This window comes from Anser cygnoides, chromosome 4 (genome assembly GCF_040182565.1).
Source record: "Anser cygnoides isolate HZ-2024a breed goose chromosome 4, Taihu_goose_T2T_genome, whole genome shotgun sequence".
In the NCBI taxonomy this organism is placed as follows: Eukaryota; Metazoa; Chordata; class Aves; order Anseriformes; family Anatidae; genus Anser; species Anser cygnoides.
In genome coordinates, this window is record NC_089876.1 from 67,421,900 (window position 1) to 67,442,042 (window position 20,143).

Genomic DNA, 20,143 nt, shown 5'->3' on the forward strand with positions numbered 1-20,143 from the left:
AAAACCCCTGTGTATAAAACCCGATTTTGACCTCAGGAATAAACTAACTGAGCTCTTTTGTACCAAAAACAAGCAAACAAACAAAACAAGAAACCAAACCAACCAACCAACCAACCAACAAACCTACACAGCCAACGAACCAAAAAACAAACCCCAAACCACCACCAACAACCCACCAAAGCAAAACAAAACAAAACATGATATAGATGACTTTAAAGTCATCCTACATCACAACCCTTTAGCCATTATTTCTAGCTAGAAGACTAAATGAAAAAGGACCGCCCATGTATCTTTCTGCCCAAACTAAATTATTTCTTTGCTATTTTAAGATAGTATAAGTCTGTTTAACCTGAAAAAAAAAAAACACAAAACAAAACAAAACAAAAAAACTTACACAGTGTTGTGCAATGCTCCAAATCTATCTAATCTTTTTGACAAAAAGACCAGCCATCTGAAGACCAAGCCCTGTGACGGCCTTGTTAAGACTGTCACATTCAGGTAGGTTAAAGATGTAGGAAGACTGAGCAGAAGCATCTCAGTGCTCATCACTTCAGCAATTTAGGTGCTACGGTCAGGATGAAGGTGCCTGAATTCAGATTTTGCACTTTAGGCACCTGAGATAATCGTACAGAACCTACTTCAGCAATAGGGAAGAACTGTACCTGAGGGCCTAGAGCAGCACATTCCTGTACTGCCCTCCTTGCAGTTACAGGAAGGCTTTCTGTGTGCTTGCACCCACCTCCTGCAACGTGGTAATGAATGCAGTACACGTCTCAACTGGCAGACTCCACTGTCAGCAACATCTCCATCTCTGCTCATCGGTTCCTCCCCGGGCACAAATTAGTAGCTGTTCTCAACAAGCCTCAAATGTTTAGAAAAAAACAGATGACAGGAGCACATTTCTCATAGGTCTTCTCCCACCGGCAAGAGCTACATGCGGCAGGCTGCCAAGGGTTAGCTCGTCCCTTGCCTCTGACAGGCTTGAGCCGGCCACTTTCACACTAGCAGAGTAATGGATGGAGTAACAAACCTGGATTTTCCCTGCACGGATTCCAGCACCTGGTACGTTCAGCAGTTCTGAGGCCTCTTCAAGCCATGAGTTACCCAAGAGATTATCCTACGTCTTCCATTTGTCGGTTCAGGCCAGCGGATGGTGTGGGGAACAACCGAAAAATAAAAAAGCTGGCAAACTGAAACAGCCTTAGAACAGTTGCCTGATGTTTTGCCAGCTCAGGCCTCTATTTCTTCAAACAGTAGCACGTTGGAGTCACATCTTAACAGCAACCAAAAACCAGCAGCCACTGCACACTGCGACTGTCTGCTTATTTATTTATTTTTTTAAGTGGGGTGTTTTATAGCTGGCCATGGCTACCAATTGGTACCTGGGGAAGCCTAGGGCATTACTTTTGATCTACAGAGCCTTCCATGGTTTGGAACCTAATTACCTTCCGAAACTACTACCTTCTCCTCATCTGTTACCATGGCAGCTGCAATCAGCAGAGATGTTGGGGCTGACAAGCCCTGATTTACTGGGATACCAGGGCAATTCCAGGGGGCTGTCGTTTGCAGAATTTACTCCTGCTTGGTCTGACAGCATTTTCAAGAAAGGAAGAGGTAGGATAAATTAAGACCGTACAGGCTGGGAAGTAGCGATCTTTTTTTAGAGTGATTCAACAGTTCAGTGCACACTGCTCCACTAGCATTTGATTATTTTTTTTTTCCTCATAGTAATAGTGTACGTGCCCTTGTCCCAGGGTCAAGGTGCAGATGAGATTAGTAGACTTTGCTTCATTTTAATCTATCTTCCTGCACAGCAAGAAAATAGATTGCTTAACCAAGTGGTAAGGTTTGTTTTCTAGGATTTAAATTCAGAATCTGATGAACATGAGCTTCAGTATTCCCTGTTCATTTCTACTGGTTACAGAAAACACTGCTTTAACTGAAACATTAGTATTTTTCCATATTGATGCTTTTCATATGGTGATCTCAAAGCGCCAGACTCATGCTTCCCAGTGAGAGAAAAGCCTAGCTTCCCACTGCAACATCTCAGTTCTTCAGAAATGCACTTCCCATGCCATCTGTGTAATAACAAATTTAGAAAAATGAGTAGTATCTTGGCAGTCTTCACAAAATGTACTCAGGATGCAGGGGAAGGCGGAGGGGTTCCTATCAAATGGGGCATTCTGTATCTGAGTCAGAGGTGATGACGACGTCTAAGCAGGGTGCTGTTTTCTGAGAAATACGCCATCCATCTTTTAGGGCCTGACACAAGTGTGCTGCAATTCAGCTGAAATCTGCTCATTCAGTCCTACTGATGGCCTTGTAATCACATCACAAGGCAGAGCCTCCAGGTCTGCAGTTCTCCTTGTCCTGCACATCTTCTGCATGCTTAACAGAACAAGCTACTTTACATAAACGATTCCAGGAGAACATCCCAAAATTGGCACGATCAAAACCAGCAGACACTTTAGGAATGATTAACGTGAATTATTCTACCTGTAAAATAGAGATAACCCAGCCTCTTTATTTCCTAAGACAAGAGTAGATCACTGGCATTTGAGAAGCGTCTTGAAAATCACAGGTGCTGATAGCATCAATAACAGCATGCTACGAGACGCAATATTATTACAATAATAATGACAGTCGTTTCAGACTCTTGCATTTTTCAGGTCATCAACCAAAAACATTAACAAAACACAGCCCTTCAGGAGATGAAAAATCTTTGCAATGTAATGCAAGCTGGTTCGTACAATCTTCTCCCCCACCCCGTGCAAAGTGCCTGCCGGCATCCTTCCAGCTCCCAGGGAAATTAGAAGTGCCCCTCCTCATGTAAAAGAATCAGGCCCTCTTGTGGAGCCAAATGCTTCACTGGAAGCCAGAGAGCATCTAGGAGCTGACAACACTCTTATGCTCTTAATTTCACTGACTTTCTTTGTTGTTGTTGTGTTTTTCTTTTTCTTGTTTTTTTTTTTTTCTTAGTATTCTAGGTCTTGACTTACACACTTCATCAGCAATCAGCAATGCCACCACAAAAACCACAGGGACCAAACCATGCATATTAGACTTGAACCTAAAGGAAACTACCTCAGCTATCGAACTGCAGCTCAGCAACTAGAAATTTTCTCTCTGCTCAGCCAACAGAGGTAAAATGCAATGCCCACTTGCAAGGCCCAGGCCCTGCACCGTGTCAGGGGACTTTGCTGGGGGGGCAAATGGCACCATGAACAGCCACAGCGGAGCAGATGGTACACAGCTCTGTGGGGGGAGCTGTACCTTTCTCTACACACTACCAAGGCAAAAAACGGGACTTGCACAAGCTGTGCAAGGACTTGTGCAAGTGGTCCCCTTGGCATACTGAGCTCTGAGTTTCTGAGAGATACAGGAGAGTTCCCTAGCAAGAGCTTTCCATATTTTCTACCTTGAAAAATTTGAAAAGTGAGAAAGAATTTGGCTTTGATTTTGGGAACAGATGTTAAGACCTGTGAATATTTCTCCCCTGGCTCCTCTGTTACACCTGCTGGTTCTGTCTCATTCCTCTCTCCTTCTTCCTCTCCTTCCTCCAGCTTAAGAGCAATGGACAATGGCTGGGGTAGAGAAGGATCATTTATTTCCTCATATCTAGAAAGCAACAAGAAAGCTTTGAACTTGCCTTTAAGGCAAAAACTGCAATTGTTTTTTTGTGTGTGTGTATTCAGACTTTCGCCCTCATTTCAAGGTTAAAGCTGACAGGAAAGGACAAAAAGCTGAGTAAAACGGTCTGTTTCAAATTACTAAGTTAAAAACAAAGGTGGTACCAACAGCGTGCAGTCCTGCAAACATCCACGTGAAGCCTGATCCACCCACCACCTTCCTTCCATTGGCTTTAACTCAGGGAACTACATGGGCAGATCTTCGCTCTACAAAACACTTCAGCATGTGCCTAAAAAGAAGCACATGCTGGCATGTGTGTCCGAATCAAGGAGGAGGCAAATAAACGTTTAACTCCCTTGCCTGAGCTGAAGCCTTGAATTTTTGGGTCAGTTTTAGCCAGCGACTAGCTCCAAAGACTACAGTGAAACCACGAGCACGCAAAAAGAGCCACGCTGGTTTTATCTTTCTGGGACACGTATTTATTTCCTTGGCGGAAAGCATCCACAAGAAATGCAAGAGAGAATGCTGAAAGCAATTATTCTTCTTTTCTTTTTCTTTTTTTTTTTTTGTTTTTGATAGAGTAAATGACAGTGTTAACATTTATAAACACAAAGGCAATTCTTATGGGAATAGGAGGCTGCTTTTCCCTATTGTTTGAGGAGGACTCTGGCTGTCTGAATGGATGACACGTTAACTTTGTGGCATTGCTGCTCAAGGGAGAACATGGTGAAGTCTCCCATGGCACTGTACACACAGTTTACAATGGACCTGGTTAGAATTTAATTGTTTGTTACAGCCCTCAAAAAGACATTTCTCCAAAGCAAACATGCTATGAAATAATTTTTCTCTAATTATATCAGAATAACTTCAGTCCATAAAGCACTCTTTCTGAGCTTTTATGGGCAGCTGTTGCTCTCATGCTGGAAGGAAGAGCCGGCAAGTTTGAAAACAAAATAGGCCACAGAGATTTAATTTCCTATAAAATAGCTCCCTACAAGCTGTTTAAACTTTCTTTACTTAGAGAAATACTCTGAAGATTTTAGAGATTTTCAGGGCAACAGTTGCAGTAAGAACTCCTTGTGTTCTCACTGCTCAGGGGGCTCCGCAAACACAGCATCAGATTTATGCCTTTCCCTTTCAAAATAACCCCATGCACTCGTCTGCAAAATTAATTTAAATAAACATACAGAAGAAAGGAGCATGCCAGCTCAATTTTGGGGGGGAGGGAGGAGTCCTTGAGGGAAAAATTGCTAATATCTACCATAAATCTGCTCACTCGCAGCCTTGGCTCACATACTAATAGCTCCGTCTCTCAGACACACACTTTTCTTCCCTACCTTTCACTCTTCTCCCCACAAGCCACGCCATGATGCCTGTAAGTTGACTGGACAATGTTGCTGATTAAAAACTGCTAGCAGTTAGAAAACTTATTATAAAACCTACAAGGGGACCGTGTATTTGTGAATACAATAATTAATCAATGCAGAATAAGCATGCACTGTGCATACGTTTTTTCTTTCCATATGCAAACAGCTTCGATTACCACGAGGGTTACGTTGCCCCCACTCTATTGCATTAGCAAAGACAAGTTAATTGTGTCAAAACCTGCATTCATCTGCAAAACCACCTAAATAATGCTGAATTGATTAATTTTGCAGGTAGAGGCTTTTGGAAGAAAATGTCACAGTGACTAGGCTGTCAGGATTTTCCTTTTACACTATTTTTTTCAGATGCTCAGCTATAAGGCATATTCTGAGCTGTGAACTGGCAGACTGGTTTGCATCTTAGGAATGTATTTCATGTTAATGGTTTTATTTTAATTTTTTTTTTCAACTCTTTGAATTAATGGAGATAAAACAGAAATGAGAATGGCATATAAATGCAAAATGGAGTGTCGTCGTCATCCCCCTCCCCTTTTAACTTGCCTTTTAACTAGAAGCAGGTCATATTTACTTTCAAGAAACTCACAAGTACCCAATTAATAACATGATTGCGCACTTCTTCAAGAAAATTGATCATCACATACTTAAATGGAAAAAGCTACCACCCTTTCCTGAGAGTCCTTACTGAAAAACAGCATCAGGCAAGGATATTAATACTCAGCCAGGAGGGATTCACATTTCCCTTGCAAAAAATCTCCCCCTCACTGGTCATTCCTGCCTAAATGGGAAAACAGAGATGCTTTGCCTTAGAGATGTGCTTCCCTGCTAGCTCTCTGCTAAGCAGTTTGGGCTGGCAGTGACAGTGTGCAGAGCCAAGTAATCAACGTGAGTTTTCATCCCAGCACTGTGGGCACACGATATGATTACGTGCTCTCCTTGAGCAAGGTGCCAACATTTATTGCAGTTTTGCTACACATGGGAACTGACCAGAAGCTTGCAGAGCTCTGTGTGTGGCTGGGAAGCTAGTGCTTGGAGGATGTTACCATATATATAAATATATATATATATATATTAATACTTTGTAATGGCCCCACAAAGGGGATGACATGGTTTTCTTCTGCCAATATGCAGATGATAAAGGGTTTCTGCTTGAAGCCACTAACAACCCGTACAGGAGAATTACAGTAATTCTAATAAAACCATGCCGAATTCAAGGCACTGGATGATGTCATGTTCTTACCCTTGCCACTTGTTTTGAAAAAGTAATCATCACAATCTTACAAACAGGACTTCAAGCAGCAATGCAGGGGGGTTCGACTTAAAGAAGTGCCAAGTCAAATGGGCTTATACAAGCCATTTGCAGCAATGAGCACATTTGTCACGAGACCTCTCAGCAACTTGGGTTCTAAATCTTTGACATGGAGCAACTCTGAAGGGAACTCAGAAATATCCATTAACGTGTCAAATATAGATGAAACTCATGTTTTCTTTTCTGTTGCTCACACAACTCCATTTTTAGTGCAAAGTATCTTGCAACAAACAATAGCAAGATACTCCATTAAAACCTTGCACTGCTTTAGCCATTAGGTCACCATACAAACACTGTTGTCATGACATCAATTAGCAGCACTTTGCTTATGTCGATACTATTATTAATATAAATAAAAACACTCATTTCTATTACTATTTAATTAATAGCAAAATGTACTGAATAGTTATTTGTGTGTAGTTATTAAAAGAAGCACACCGAATGTGATTGAATATCAAGAACTGTGACTTAGAAATCCTTCCCACGCCACTTATTGTGGCGAAGAATATCCTGAAAAATTTAGCAATAGTTAAAGGCTTTTCATAACCAGGATATCTATAAATTGGAATAAACTGTTAGGCCCTGGCTCTGCACTACGAGAGTCTATCCACATGGAACGTACCTCAATTCCCATTTTCAGATGCAGTGTTAGCAACTAGTATTTATACAGAAATTTAGTAAGTCTTCTGCAAAAGCAGTAATCCCAAACAAGTTCTTGACTGCAAATTCAGATCCCACCTAAAACTGAGGCTGGCAACATGATGAGCGTTGCAGAATTTCCTTTGTATTTTAGAAAACTGAAAATGTTATTCTGAACACAAAATATTAATAGTTCAAAGGAAATTACTGGCCATCTATATAAAGACAGCAGAGCAGAAGAAAGGCGCATATGAGAAAGACTTCACATATATTCATGAAGAGCATTGATATACAGGCATTTCAGAGGTAACATCGAGAGTCTGTGGATATCAAGAGGGCTGATTAGCAGTACTTACCGCAAATGTTATTTATATTGTTTGATCCTGACCTACTCTGGTAAATGCACAGTTTAGCAATGATAGCTGTAATTCTGTGCCCATACACAGACACTAAGTACCTGCGTTTTCTCATGCAAACACACAAACAAACTGGTGTGTACATACCGGATTAAAAAAACAACAGCCAGCAAACAAAGAATATTAAATGCTATACCTTTGAGTCATAATCTTATAGGCATCTGGCAGATAACAGCGGATATTCTCCATCTGAGCAGGATCAGAGTCACAGATTTTATCGTCAGTCCTCCCGTAGTTGGCACTTTCAATCATGATAACATCTGTTCCTGGGCAGCGGAGCTCGATGGGGTAACTCTCACAGGACAGCTCCCTTCGGACCACAGCCATGGGGACCGGGGCTCGGCTGAAAGCTGCAAGGATTAACACAGAAACACAGCAAACATTTACTTTTCCACACTGATAGGAGGATTAAAAGCAGAATGACATTTAGCAGTGTTTTTTTGCCTCTATGCTGTAACGAGATGCGCTCTGGATAGCTTCGGTACCCTCGCGATACGGCCTGCAGAAGTGAGGGCTGATCCCCAGCCTGCTGGCCACCTGGAGAAATCACTTCCCCGCTCAGCTGCTTGCTTTCCTCATCACAAAAAACGCAAACGATCCCTTTTGTAGAGGGCTTTAGAAACGCCGTATTGAAAGAGGTAAACAGCAACTATGGCGTTGCTATTACTTCGGCTTGCTAGGTGAAAAGCTCTGATATATAAAATTACAGCCCTGTGTTGTGCTTGATCAGCATGGGGAAATTGTCAACGAGCAATGCAAGCACCAGGATCCCACCTGCTCAGCACGACTGCAGCTGCCCTGCTGCATATGTCCTAACATCTGCATTGCTCCCAGTCCTTTTCTAGGTCCTCAGAACAGAGGTGCCAAAAGGTTTTCAACATCGCCTGCAGCATGCCAGGGGCTGGCCTGCAGGTTCCGGTAACCACCCTGAAGTTTGGTACCCGCAGTGATATTTTCCATGGGAAGGCCGATCTATGTGCACTCGATACTGCCACATGCTTGGGAACTTCATTTAAGCAGACATCAGAAATCTTATTATTTAAAAAAAAAATGTTGGCTCCATGTTGGCAATGAAAAAAGAAACGTGCTTTGAGATGCCTTGAAAACAAAGCCCAAAGTATTAGTACACAAACTTGAAAGACAAGAAAAGCAGCAATACTTCTCATCTCCACAGTCTCTTTGATCCAAAGATCTTCAGCAGCCTGAAAAATGTGAATGCATCAATGCCCTCAAACCCACGTGAACTAGCTACGTGTTGTCACTCTCATTTGAGCCGCAGAAGCGTTATGTGTCTTCCAGAAGCTCTCTCAGGAAACCCATGGTGAAGCTGGGAACCAACTACTTGTTTTTCAGCCAAACGTTCGGCCATGAGCTGAAACAAAAGCCAACACCTACTTTTCCTAATTCTACAAGGATGAAAACCCCATAGCACAAAGGTTTCCAGTTGTGGGGACAATGTGCCATTGCATCGATGTCTTCTCCCATAAAACTTCAACCTGGTGCACACACTCTGTGCTTCCTTATGGAAAAAGAGTGCATTGCTGTTTGTATACCCCTTTGCTGTATGAAGGCTGCCTCTGTCTGTCTGTCTGGCAGGCAGCAATCCAGCACATTACATTAACTTCTGTGCAACATCCTATTACTGTCAATTGTCTCACTGAGATCCGCATTATCGGACAGATAAACGTTTCCATTTCTGTAAATTTGCGGGGATTACTCTAAAAGCAGATACTAGTGATGTGGTAGGGTTGTGGACTAATTGCCAAACTCCTGAGACAGACATGCATTTTATTCTTCAATAATAGCTTCTCCAATTACCATAGCTTTAGGGTTTGGATCATGTAGGATGTGCTTCTTTCCCGAGATTAGAGTAACAGTTTTGCCCTGGACTCTTATTGCACCATACATCTGTTTAATGCAGTAAGCCCTTAGTGAAACCAAATTCTCTTGTTTCAGAAAGGGGAAAGCCAGGAGAAAAAGCACAAGCCTCCAAGATGTAATACCTCATTCTTACCTTTGGCTTTATATTACTAACCAACTACGAGGTGAGTGGAGGAGGAATAGGACATGGAGGCATAGACAAGATCTGAGCAAAGAAAAAAGCCGAACACTTGACTTGATGGCAAAAGGGAAGAGTTTCTATTTGCCTGCGTTACCTTTCGTTATTACAGGCCCACTGCTGACCAGAAAATTTCAGGCTCTGGAAGAAGCAGTGGTGAGCTCTCTCCCTGCTAGCTCCGTACTAAGCCTGAGCAGATTGGCGGTATGGGAGGCAGGTGGTTTCGAGCAGTTTTTGGCAGAATGCTGAGGCCAAGAGCACTCTCTCCTACTGCCGTGTGCTTAGAGGACTCTTATTAAGTGCCAAGAAAATGGCAGAATGAGGTATACAGCTAACATTAGCTGTTTGGGACTAAGGTTTGGCCACTTTCTTGGGGAATTTGGATACTTTTCTCTAGGAGGTTAATGACCAGTTCTGTTTTATGCAAAAGAAAAGGGTTGAAAACAGAGCAGGCTCCTCTCTTGCCACTTGCTCCATTGGGTTGTGGATGTGTCTGTAGACTACCATAACTGCAAAGACAGTTGCTGAAACTAATTTATTTTTGCAGTTCCCACTACAAAAAAAAAAAAAAAAACAAAACAACTCAAACCTCTGGTTGACATGCTTCAGAAAGTGCATTTTTGCCATTAATTCCTATGCCTTTTTTGCAGTAACTATGCTGTATTGTCAAGGAAGGCAGGCATCAAACATATGATGGCTGAGGAAAACCCTGCTTAAAAATCATAGAAATTAATTGACTGAGAATTCACTTATACAAACCTGGTGCATTTGTCAAAGAGCAATCCTGTACGTACGCAGCTAATCTTAACTCTCATGTTTTATTAGAAATAGGACATTAGGAGCTGCTACCAGCAATATGGTTTCATTAAAATAGAAGTTTATCTGAGGGCAAAGACAGTGTCCTAATCTCACAGCAAGTCTATCAACAAGGATGATGCAGCACTTAAGGTTTCTAGTGGAGGATTTTACAGTTAATATGAAAATACAGAGGTTTAATAAAAGCTATTACACACAGTTCTGTACCAGATGTGAGAGCACATTTCTTGTATGTACTATATGCACGTGAGACTTTATGGCATCCATCTACTAAAACTGCATGAATGTCAATAGGGAAGGGAAGGGAAGGGAAGGGGAGGGGAGGGGAGGGGAGGGGAGGGGGGAAGGGAAGGGAAGGGAAGGGAAGGGAAGGGAAGGGAAGGGAAGGGAAGGGAAGGGAAGGGAAGGGAAGGGAAGGGAAGGGAAGGGAAGGGAAGGGAAGGGAAGGGAAGGGAAGGGAAGGGAAGGGAAGGGAAGGGAAGGGAAGGGAAGGGAAGGGAAGGGAAGGGAAGGGAAGGGAAGGGAAGGGAAGGGAAGGGAAGGGAAGGGAAGGGAAGGGAAGGGAAGGGAAGGGAAGGGAAGGGAAGGGAAGGGAAGGGAAGGGAAGGGAAGGGAAGGGAAGGGAAGGGAAGGGAAGGGAAGGGAAGGGAAGGGAAGGGAAGGGAAGGGAAGGGAAGGGAAGGGAAGGGAAGGGAAGGGAAGGGAAAAAACCAAACAACTCATATTCGACTTCCTATTAAAGAATACCTGGACAGATGCAAACGTTTCCAGATGTGGCTTGCTATATACTGAAATTCACCTTTTTGTTTCTCACACAGTCACTCAACCACTTGCTATCAGAAGGACAGCTCTCGCTTATAGATACCTTACTGTGGTATCATGCAGTCAACAGTTATTTCCTGGATATGTGGCATAAAATAAATGTGACACCTTGGACAAGCTTTGTTTGGATCAGGAATTAGGAATAACTGAACACCATAATACAATAAAATAGGAGAAATCAATGGTGCATGTTTTCCATCCTGCCATTCTCTGTCAAATGAGTTGCTCCATGTGGCTTTTTTCTACCCTGATATCTGCAATAAATACTCCAAAGAGAGATTTGAGGTTGGCTGTTTATCTCCTTTGCAAGCACATTTGTTGACATTGTGTCCCTATGTGATAATCTCACTTTATCATTTTTACTGGTTTTCCAGTGAGAAGCAAAGATTTTTTTATTATTATTTGTGTGTGTGTGCTTCTTGCTATGAAATAAGATACATCAAAGCCCATCTGTGAAATACACAGCACGACTGTATTAATTCATTAATCCATTCTCTCTCCTTTGAGCAGCTCCCTATCTTTGCAGTCTCTCACTGAGCTCCTTATTTAATCTCCTAAATAAGTGACCTAATTGTTGGCTGGGAGTCAAGAAGAGCTGATGGCTGCTCACTACGTCGGAAAACAGGTGCCTTTTTCCAGGATCCTATGTGCAGACACCAATCTAGTACAGACAGCTGAACCTAAAAAAAAATTGAAGAACACTTTTTTTTTTTTTTAACATTTAATCGTGTGCCAGTTTGAATCTTCTAACTGTGGCCGTTTGGTGGAAACCCATGCTCCTGAGCTTATACAGGGCAAAGCGAGAGCACAGGGAGAAACAGTCAGAGACAGTGACAGGATTTTATCTCAGCGATTTAGAACTTCTTTGTCTCTGCTAATTTCAGGAGCTTGAAAATTAAGTAAGTCATCAAAATCTTGCGCTTTTTCTCCCCCTTGCTTTTGACCTCAGAACATAATTGCCTCTTGTCATGCCTGCAGGGCATGGGCTTGTAGTTATCACTGTGTGCTTAATCAAATGCTGAAATAGCCTTTAAATTACGTCTCTTCTTGGCTGCTGGAGACTTGTTGAGCTCTGTTACATTTAGAGGCATGATGGTAGTAGATGTACTTTTAAAAGAAAAGCGTGGGATGATGTTTTTAATTAGGTATTATACGCAATTTTCCCAGAGAAATGATGTTCTGGCTCAGATTTTTCAGAGTGAAATTTAAGTGCATATTTAAGTACGGCGAAACAAAAAGCTGGAAATGTAGAGATAATTATTTTCACAAGCTCTGCACAGGATTTGGTCTGCCCAGCTAAACACCTGACTTACTGTTCCCAAAGGCAAACACAACACGCCAGAGGAAAAGGTTTCCTGCTAGTTTGGAGAAATTCTTCTGTGTTTTAATTTCACAGTACTTAATATTCCCACCATTCATTTTGATTCTGCAGGAAAAAATAAATAAATATATATATATATTTATATAAAGCCACCCTCTTATTCTGAAGCCTACTCTGGCATGGGTACAGGCTGAAATCCCATTTGGGTTAAAAGGCCTTACATGACTGCCACTCCCCAAAGAAAAGCACATGCTCAAGTGCTTTTCTAAACCAGGGTCCCACTTTTCCTGTTAAGAAATAAAGCAGCGTTACTGCATTCATTGCAGCATGCAAACATAGCTCAGTGTTTCTTCGCTCCCTTAATCCAAATTACATCTGGCCTCTGATCTCACGAACAATATTGGCAGCAAACAAAAACTCAAGTTAAAGATAGCGACAACAAACATTTCTCCCATTTGCACTGCGCCCATTCCCCCAGCCTTTTCACGCTCACAAATATTAGTTTAGTTCTGACAAGATTAAAAATACCGGTTGGTTGAAAGTTCTCAGAAAACTTGTGATTGGAATACAAACACGGAAATGCTGTTCTCTCTCCCCCACTTTCTTCTGCGTATGCTGACAACAAATTAAATAGCAAAGAAGCCCGCGTCTTTTCTAGCGGGACGGGGTAGAGGAGCCTTTCTTCTACTCTCAGCCCGCAGAGGGGTTAAAGGTGGATCCTACAGACAGTGGCTGGTGCCGAGTCCTTGCAGCAGATGCTTCCAGCATCCATATCCAGGTTCTCCAGGGAGGAAATGAAGACTGAAGGCAGCCAGCGTGGCCAAATGGCTGGAGCCTCCGACAGCGCAAGGCTGGAGCCAGGCAGTGCCGGACTCCACTCCGGGCTCACCCCTCTGTACCTCAGTTGATTGCTGTCTTATTTATGAAAATGAGAAAACTATCTTCACCATTAAGCACTCCAAAACCTGCTAGGGAAAGGAAGAAACCCCAGAAGGTGAAGAATGTGGCTTCAGCCTGTGTTTCCCCATATGAATTGAATACCCACACCCCCAGGCTATCCTGGGCTTTATTATTTTATAGAAGATATTCAGAACAATTTGTGACTTTCCTTTGTGCATCTTTACCCTAAGCAGAGCCCACCCCCACCCAGCAAACAGCCAGCTGTGAACAGACTTCACTAACTGCAGGATCATCCTCTGGAGTGGAGTATACAAAAAAGACCGTAAAAGAAACGCAATGCTGTGCAAGAACCCAGAAAAGACAACCAAATAAAAGTCAAAAACCAACCAACCAAACAAACAAAAAAAAACTCAAGTCCTTCCCTGTGCATTTTATGTGGAATTTGAGGTCATATATGGTTCCATAAATTGCTTAATCCACTTCCATTATAACATTCAAGTGACACTTGCTAGAGATTTGCTCCCAGGTGATATGAGTGAAATTACAAGGGGTGTTTGGCAGCATGTTCACATCCACCACACTCCCTCACGATGAAGAGGGGACACAGGAGAAGGATGTAGCATAACATGGAATGGATTTTCTATAGGGGCTGCCAAACAGACACACAGAGAGTGCAGCTTCCATGTCAGCACAGGCAAGGATGCAGACAGGAGCACCACGAAAAGCTTGGCCACGTCAAGAAGAGCACATCTCTGAAGCAAGCCTCTGCCCCCAGGCACCAGCTTCCTGGAAGTTACCCTTTATTTCCGCAGGAGCTCTCTTCCTTTTGCATTTCCAGGCATCCCAGAGGTCAGATCTCTCAGGATAGTGCAGAAATAAACAGACCTTTTCACCACCCCCTGCAAGTCCAGAAAGCCCAGCAACAGCAGCCAAAGGATTAAGCACCTGAGAAGCTACATCCTGGGACACTTCTGCTTCTGCTTCATACCACTGATGGTCCTCACCTAATCCGTAATGTTAGGCCACCGTAATGTTAGTAACAGGACACTGTACTCTGAGAATTGCAACAAAAAAATTTTTTTCATGCACCACCAGCAAATCTCTCACTTCTGCAGCTAATATTTACCCTGGATCACATGGCAAGCAAGACATTGCCAAGGTTTCCATGCCACTGAAGAGGTAGAGAACCGGGATGAGCCAAGTTACCAGGCCACCGTTGTTGAAGCCCTATTCAGGCCTCTTGTCTCCAGCCCACGTGCTTCAGCTGCTGGTCCTGTGCCCATACTGGTGCTCACTGGAGCCTTTCATGAGGCAGGTTAACTCAGTAGTCTGCCAAGGAATGAAACCAGCAGGAACAAAAAGAAAATATAGGTTTCTCGTTGGGTGCAGAGTTGTTTCAGCTCACAAAAAGTTAGTTAAGATCATGGAAAAGAACCAAAGCATTCCAAAAGGAAGGGTGGGACGCTGAATTTAATGTGCTCTTAAAAAATACGTGACAACCTACCTTCAAATTAGAGGTCAAAAGTCCAGTCCCAGCCTGAGTTAAATGTTACTTAACTGAATTTAGTTAAAGTACAAACAACAAGTTGAGAACAACAGACAAAAGACATCCTGTCTCCAAGGGGACAGTCCAAAGCAAGTATATTAATATTTAGGCCACATCATGGGAAAAATCTATTCCCAAGTATATTTCCATTGCAGTGAATCATCTCATTTGTAATGAAAGGCATGGACAAGAAGATACTCAGATACAACTGCTATTTAAATTCACAGTCTTCTTTTGCGGAAATTAACTTTCAAGCGTAGGAAAACTGTAAAGATAAGGTAAGAACCTGTGGTTTAAGTCCTGCACTGCAGAACAGAAGACCTATAAACAACTCTCATGCTAAAGTTACCCTCCAGTCTAACACAGACATCATTTAAATATCAGGGTTTCAAATCCTGAAATCCTCGTCCTCAAAATTCAGACGTTGGGGTTCTCGATACAGGAAACATTAAGTTCTGTGCAACAGAGACCATTCTTCTTTTTTGTTTGTTTGTTTTATAACGAATCCACATACCACAAACCACACCAGAGCCCTGAGTAAGGAAAAACATGCCATTTACCACCTACCCAACCCGAAGTTACTGCTGTTACAGTAGATGCTTAACTGTCTTCAAAAAGCAGGGGAGCTTTGACTTTGACATTGCCAAACAACCTTGAAGTTTCAAATTTAATTCAGTACAGATTAATGTGGTGAAGCGAGTGGAATTTGAGTAATAACAAAATTCACCTCATTTTAAATGACTCCACTGTAGCTTTTTATTATAGCCATTAGTAAGGTTAATTTTTTAATCTCAGATAAAAACTTTTATAAACCACCATAGCAGGTATGCTCATAGAGGCACTCAGGTAAATGAGTATCAAGGGTTTAGCCCTTGTAAGGAAAAAGGATCTGTTTATCCTTCTCAGATTTCATATTAAATCAGAAGTTCATTTGATATTACACTTTATTACTGCTTCCACCTAAAACACCAGATTAAATTCTTACAGATGCTAAAATAATGTAAATCTGGAATAACTTCCCTGTTAACCAGTAGAGGTTTTTTTTTTTTTTTTTTAAGATGTCATCTGAATGGGCTTCAATGCATACTAAATCATACACACACAGGGACTAATGGTGTCCCCAGTTGGATATTGCCCAGGAGCTGAGGACATGCTGTTCCCCATCACCTGCACCACCATGAACTGGGAGGTAGCAGCATTGAAGCAGGACAGGGATAAAGATAAGGAGATCAAGGAGACTAGACCCAATTTCTATCCCACTGTGGGGGAAAACAAAAACACACAAATTAAAAAATTAAAAACAAACAAACAAGCAAACAAACAAACAAAAAAACACAAAACAAATTTAAAAAAAATCAGGACCCAATCCAGAAGCCAGCAGGTTCAGAAATCCTTTTTAAGGTAGATACAAATCAGACAGGTTAGACGTATTTGGGGTTTAGCTGAAAAACTGTGACAGCAAATAATGTATTCCTACCAAGTAACACCTCCTCAAAGTTAAAGTTTAATTTTGATTTACAGTTCCCTGAATAGCCTCTGAAGGGGAACATTAAAGCTCTTGTAGAAATATCTGCATTATTAAAGAAATGATGAACAGCATGGTGAGGATTACTCAGTGATGTTTATGGACTTGTTTAGCAAAGCAGTAAATCTATTTTTAAGTTTGCATTGCCCAGAAAGGAGAACTGTGTGAAATCTGAAGAAATGTCCAGAGAGAAAGGAAAGTAGGCAAAAGAGAAGAATTTCTCTGCAAGTTTTACAGGCTATTATTCAAAGACGTGTATACAAATTTTGGGTGCCAAACATTTAACATTTAAACCAATTCTGTCACATCACAGAATGCCAAGAATGACTCCCGTAGAGTTAATTTTACAAGAAGTTACCCAGAACTTGAAGCCATTTTTCAGGAAGTAATATGGCTAAACGGTAGACCATTAAATAAATAACTGTGATTTTTCTTGGTGTTTTAGACATCACAGCCTCTTTGAGTCTCTGCCATCAATAGCAACAGAGAATTTGCTCTTTCCACTAGCCGTAACTCTGTGAAAGTTTTGTAAAGAAGTCAGACTGCTTGAAGATCTTGCCTCTCAGAATTGTAATCCATCACAAATTTTATATATATATAATATATATGTATACGTAAACACACACACACTTCTATAAATGCATGGTATGAGTGCAACAGGCAAAATGGAAAGTGTAGTTTTCCAAATATCGATATGTAATTTGAGGTCTGCTACTTGGCACACCTTAGAAGTCACCGATCTTTAGAAACACCTGGGTGCTTATCAGCAAGTTCTGTGACTAATCACAGAATCACAGAATGGGTTGGGTTGGAAGGGACCTTAAAGATCATCTAATTCCAACCCCCTGCCACGGGCAGGGACACCTCCCCCCAGACCAGGTTGCCCAAGGCCCCACCCAGCCTGGCCTTGAGCACCTCCAAGGATGGGGCACCCACAGCTTCTCTGGGCCTGTGCCTGTGCCTCATCACCCTCAGAATAAAGAATTTCTTCCTCATATCTAATCTAGATCTACCCTTTTTTAGTTTAAAGCCATTACCCCTTGTCCTATCACTGCACCCCCTGACAAAGAGTCCCCCCCCCCCCCCCAGCTTTCCTGTAGGCCTTTAGGCACTGGCAGGCCGCTGTAAGGTCTCCCTGGGGCCTTCTCTTCTCCAGGCTGAACAACCCCAACTGCCTCAGCCTGTCTTCACAGGAGAGGTGTTCCAGCCCTCTGAGCATCTTTGTGGCCCTCCTCTGGACCCATTCTAATGCATCCATGTCCTTCTAGCGCTGTGGGCCCCAGAGCAGCACTCTAGGTGGGGTCTCACAAGAGCAGAGCAGAGGGGGAGAATCACCTCCCCTCGACCTGTTGGCCACATTACAAAGGCAACCCATCCCCAGCTGCTGGATAGGGAATTTACAAAGCATGGCATCTATTAGCTCCATCTCAGAAATAGAGGCATGAGGTCCAGGATTCTTTTTGCTGATACTTTAACAAGAACTACAAGTAGGCTTTGTTAAGCCGTTCTTTGTGACCCTCCAAATCCTGACTCTCAATGAGGCCTTTAATGTAACTCTCCTCTGACTTTGAAAGATCAAGGATTTCACTCCAAATATACTAATACCTAAAAAAAGCTTTGCAGAAGTGTACGCTTTCATCTGAACGTTGGCCAACTTTATCTACTTCTACCAAGCTTAAAAATAAAGAACAATAGGAGAATTAATTCTGGGAATGAACTGAAATGCACACACGTGCTCCAGGTGGAAATATATTCCAAATGAAAACAGATTTTCAGGGAATCACATTTTTGTTTCCTGCAGATAACTCTCCTCCTCAATGGAAAATAACAAAACATTAAGACTAATGAATTAAATTACCTCTACAAAATGGTTCGCTTGCTAGGAAGCAAAACCAAAAATCCTAAGTGTCCAGGTTTCTTATTGCACCAACCTGCTCATAGTAAACACTGGGGTTAAGTATTTTCCCCCTAATGCATCCTGTGCAGGTATTGATCTGGAAATAGTGAGTAGGTTCATGTGCGTATATATGAACACACACAATACTGCCCATCTCAAGGTGAGCCAGAGAAAAAAATCTGAAATAACGCTTACCTGTACACTCCCCAAATGCTCTGAACAGATTAATTGTTCCCAAAAGAGCCAGGTGAAGAGGTCTGCAAAAGAGCTGAGAGCTCATAGGGTTCACACTGGGGAAGGGATGCTTGTCCTGCGGTACCACCATGACTGCCACTGGAAAACCAGGGTGGCTAGGGCATGCCAAGGTGGAAGCAAAAACAAGCATGAATAAAGTCACAAGGACACCGTGCTCAATGAAAGCAACATGGCACCAGTTGAAACCTGTCGGGTTTATGAAACTCCAGTTTATGAAAGTCTCTACAGCTCTGGATATCATGATTTATGGTTCGTCCTGTGGGAAAGCATAGGGCTCTGCCACAGGCCAAGACACAACTGAACCCAAAGAGGGTCTGTGCTGCAAAGGACATTTAAACTAAATTAACAGAAGAGGAAATATATGCACATTCGAGATGGGAACGATGGTAGCACAGAAAAGGATAGCCATGCAGCATGGATAACAAACAGATACAGATGTACTTGAGGGCACAATGATCACCAGTTCCATGAAAATATGGCTGAAGAAAATCTAACTTGCTTCAGGAAAAACACACTGCAACCAACTATGATGGATGGAAGGCTTTATTTCTAAACACATTCACTAATCTCATTTCAAATTCTCCTCCTGCAAGAGCTCTCTCTCTAGGTAGATGAAATTAAATATTTTGTTGATATGTCATCAACAACAACAACAAAAAAAATCTATCTACCCAACAAAACCAGATAGAGATAAGGGCAAATGAAAGTTTTCAACATAATACCTGATGAAAGATTTCATTCCTAAAAATGGGGCTGTTCCCCTACAGATACAGCGTCAGAAAAAGCTGGGCCTTTTCAAACCCCAGATTAAGACAGAGCTGCTGGGACAGCAGAGGAATCACAGGCAGCGGGGATGCAATTCAGAGGCAGCCTGCAGCAGAATTGGAAGGGCAAAGTTAGTTAAAAGTTCTTAGTTAACTTTCTAATGTAATTATGTTACAGCACATTTATGTGAGCTTTCTAACAAAGGATCCATTTCAAGCACTTTTTCCTGTACCTTTAATAGCCATTTCCTTCTGTAGGTATTTCAGGCATTGTTATCCTGGAGTCATATATATTTCACATCTAGAATTTTCTGCCTTTTCTCAGAATAAAATTGTTGCATATTTCCATCATCTTGTGCTTGCAATTCATATTTGAGGAAATTGTTCTGCTACCACTGCCCTCCAAGGGCACTGCTGGAGTACGAGGGAAAACCTTTATAAATGAAATCAGACTTTTTTAGTTTCTATTCTTCTGGCCTCCTATTATTCCACAGTAAAGCACCTTAAAAACATCCCCACAGGATTTACCTTGGCAACACTGCAGAGGTAGGGTTACAGAACTGTTTGGCAGGGGATGTAGGGAACTACCTAAAAGTACCAAAGGTCACAGAGAAAGGCTGGTGTTGAACCCATTTTTTCTTAAAATATAGTTTTCAAAGCACTGGAACATTTGCCATTGGGACTTTTGGGTGAAGGTGCTACCACATGGGATGTTGCTCTGGTGGAGGGTTGCCATTTCTGCCCGACTCAGATAAGGAATGAGGAAGAGCAGCTCCTAAATCTCTCTCTGAAATTTTTTCATGGCATTACTGTCTGAGAAGTATATGCTAGAAGTCTCAGACATGACTGGCAAAACTAGTAA

The 20,143-nt window shown here is 42.2% G+C and overlaps 1 protein-coding gene across 21 annotated transcripts in view; it reads right to left on the minus strand.

The window, feature by feature from the left end:
• ADGRL3 (adhesion G protein-coupled receptor L3) overlaps positions 1-20,143 on the minus strand; it is a 535,525-nt gene that overhangs the window by 274,530 nt on the left and 240,852 nt on the right. For all 21 annotated transcript variants that reach the window (XM_048067842.2, XM_048067827.2, XM_048067821.2 and 18 more), the window contains one exon: positions 7,513-7,726. In XM_048067842.2, the coding sequence (XP_047923799.2) occupies positions 7,513-7,726 (214 nt within the window). The remainder of the gene's footprint in view (positions 1-7,512; positions 7,727-20,143) is intronic.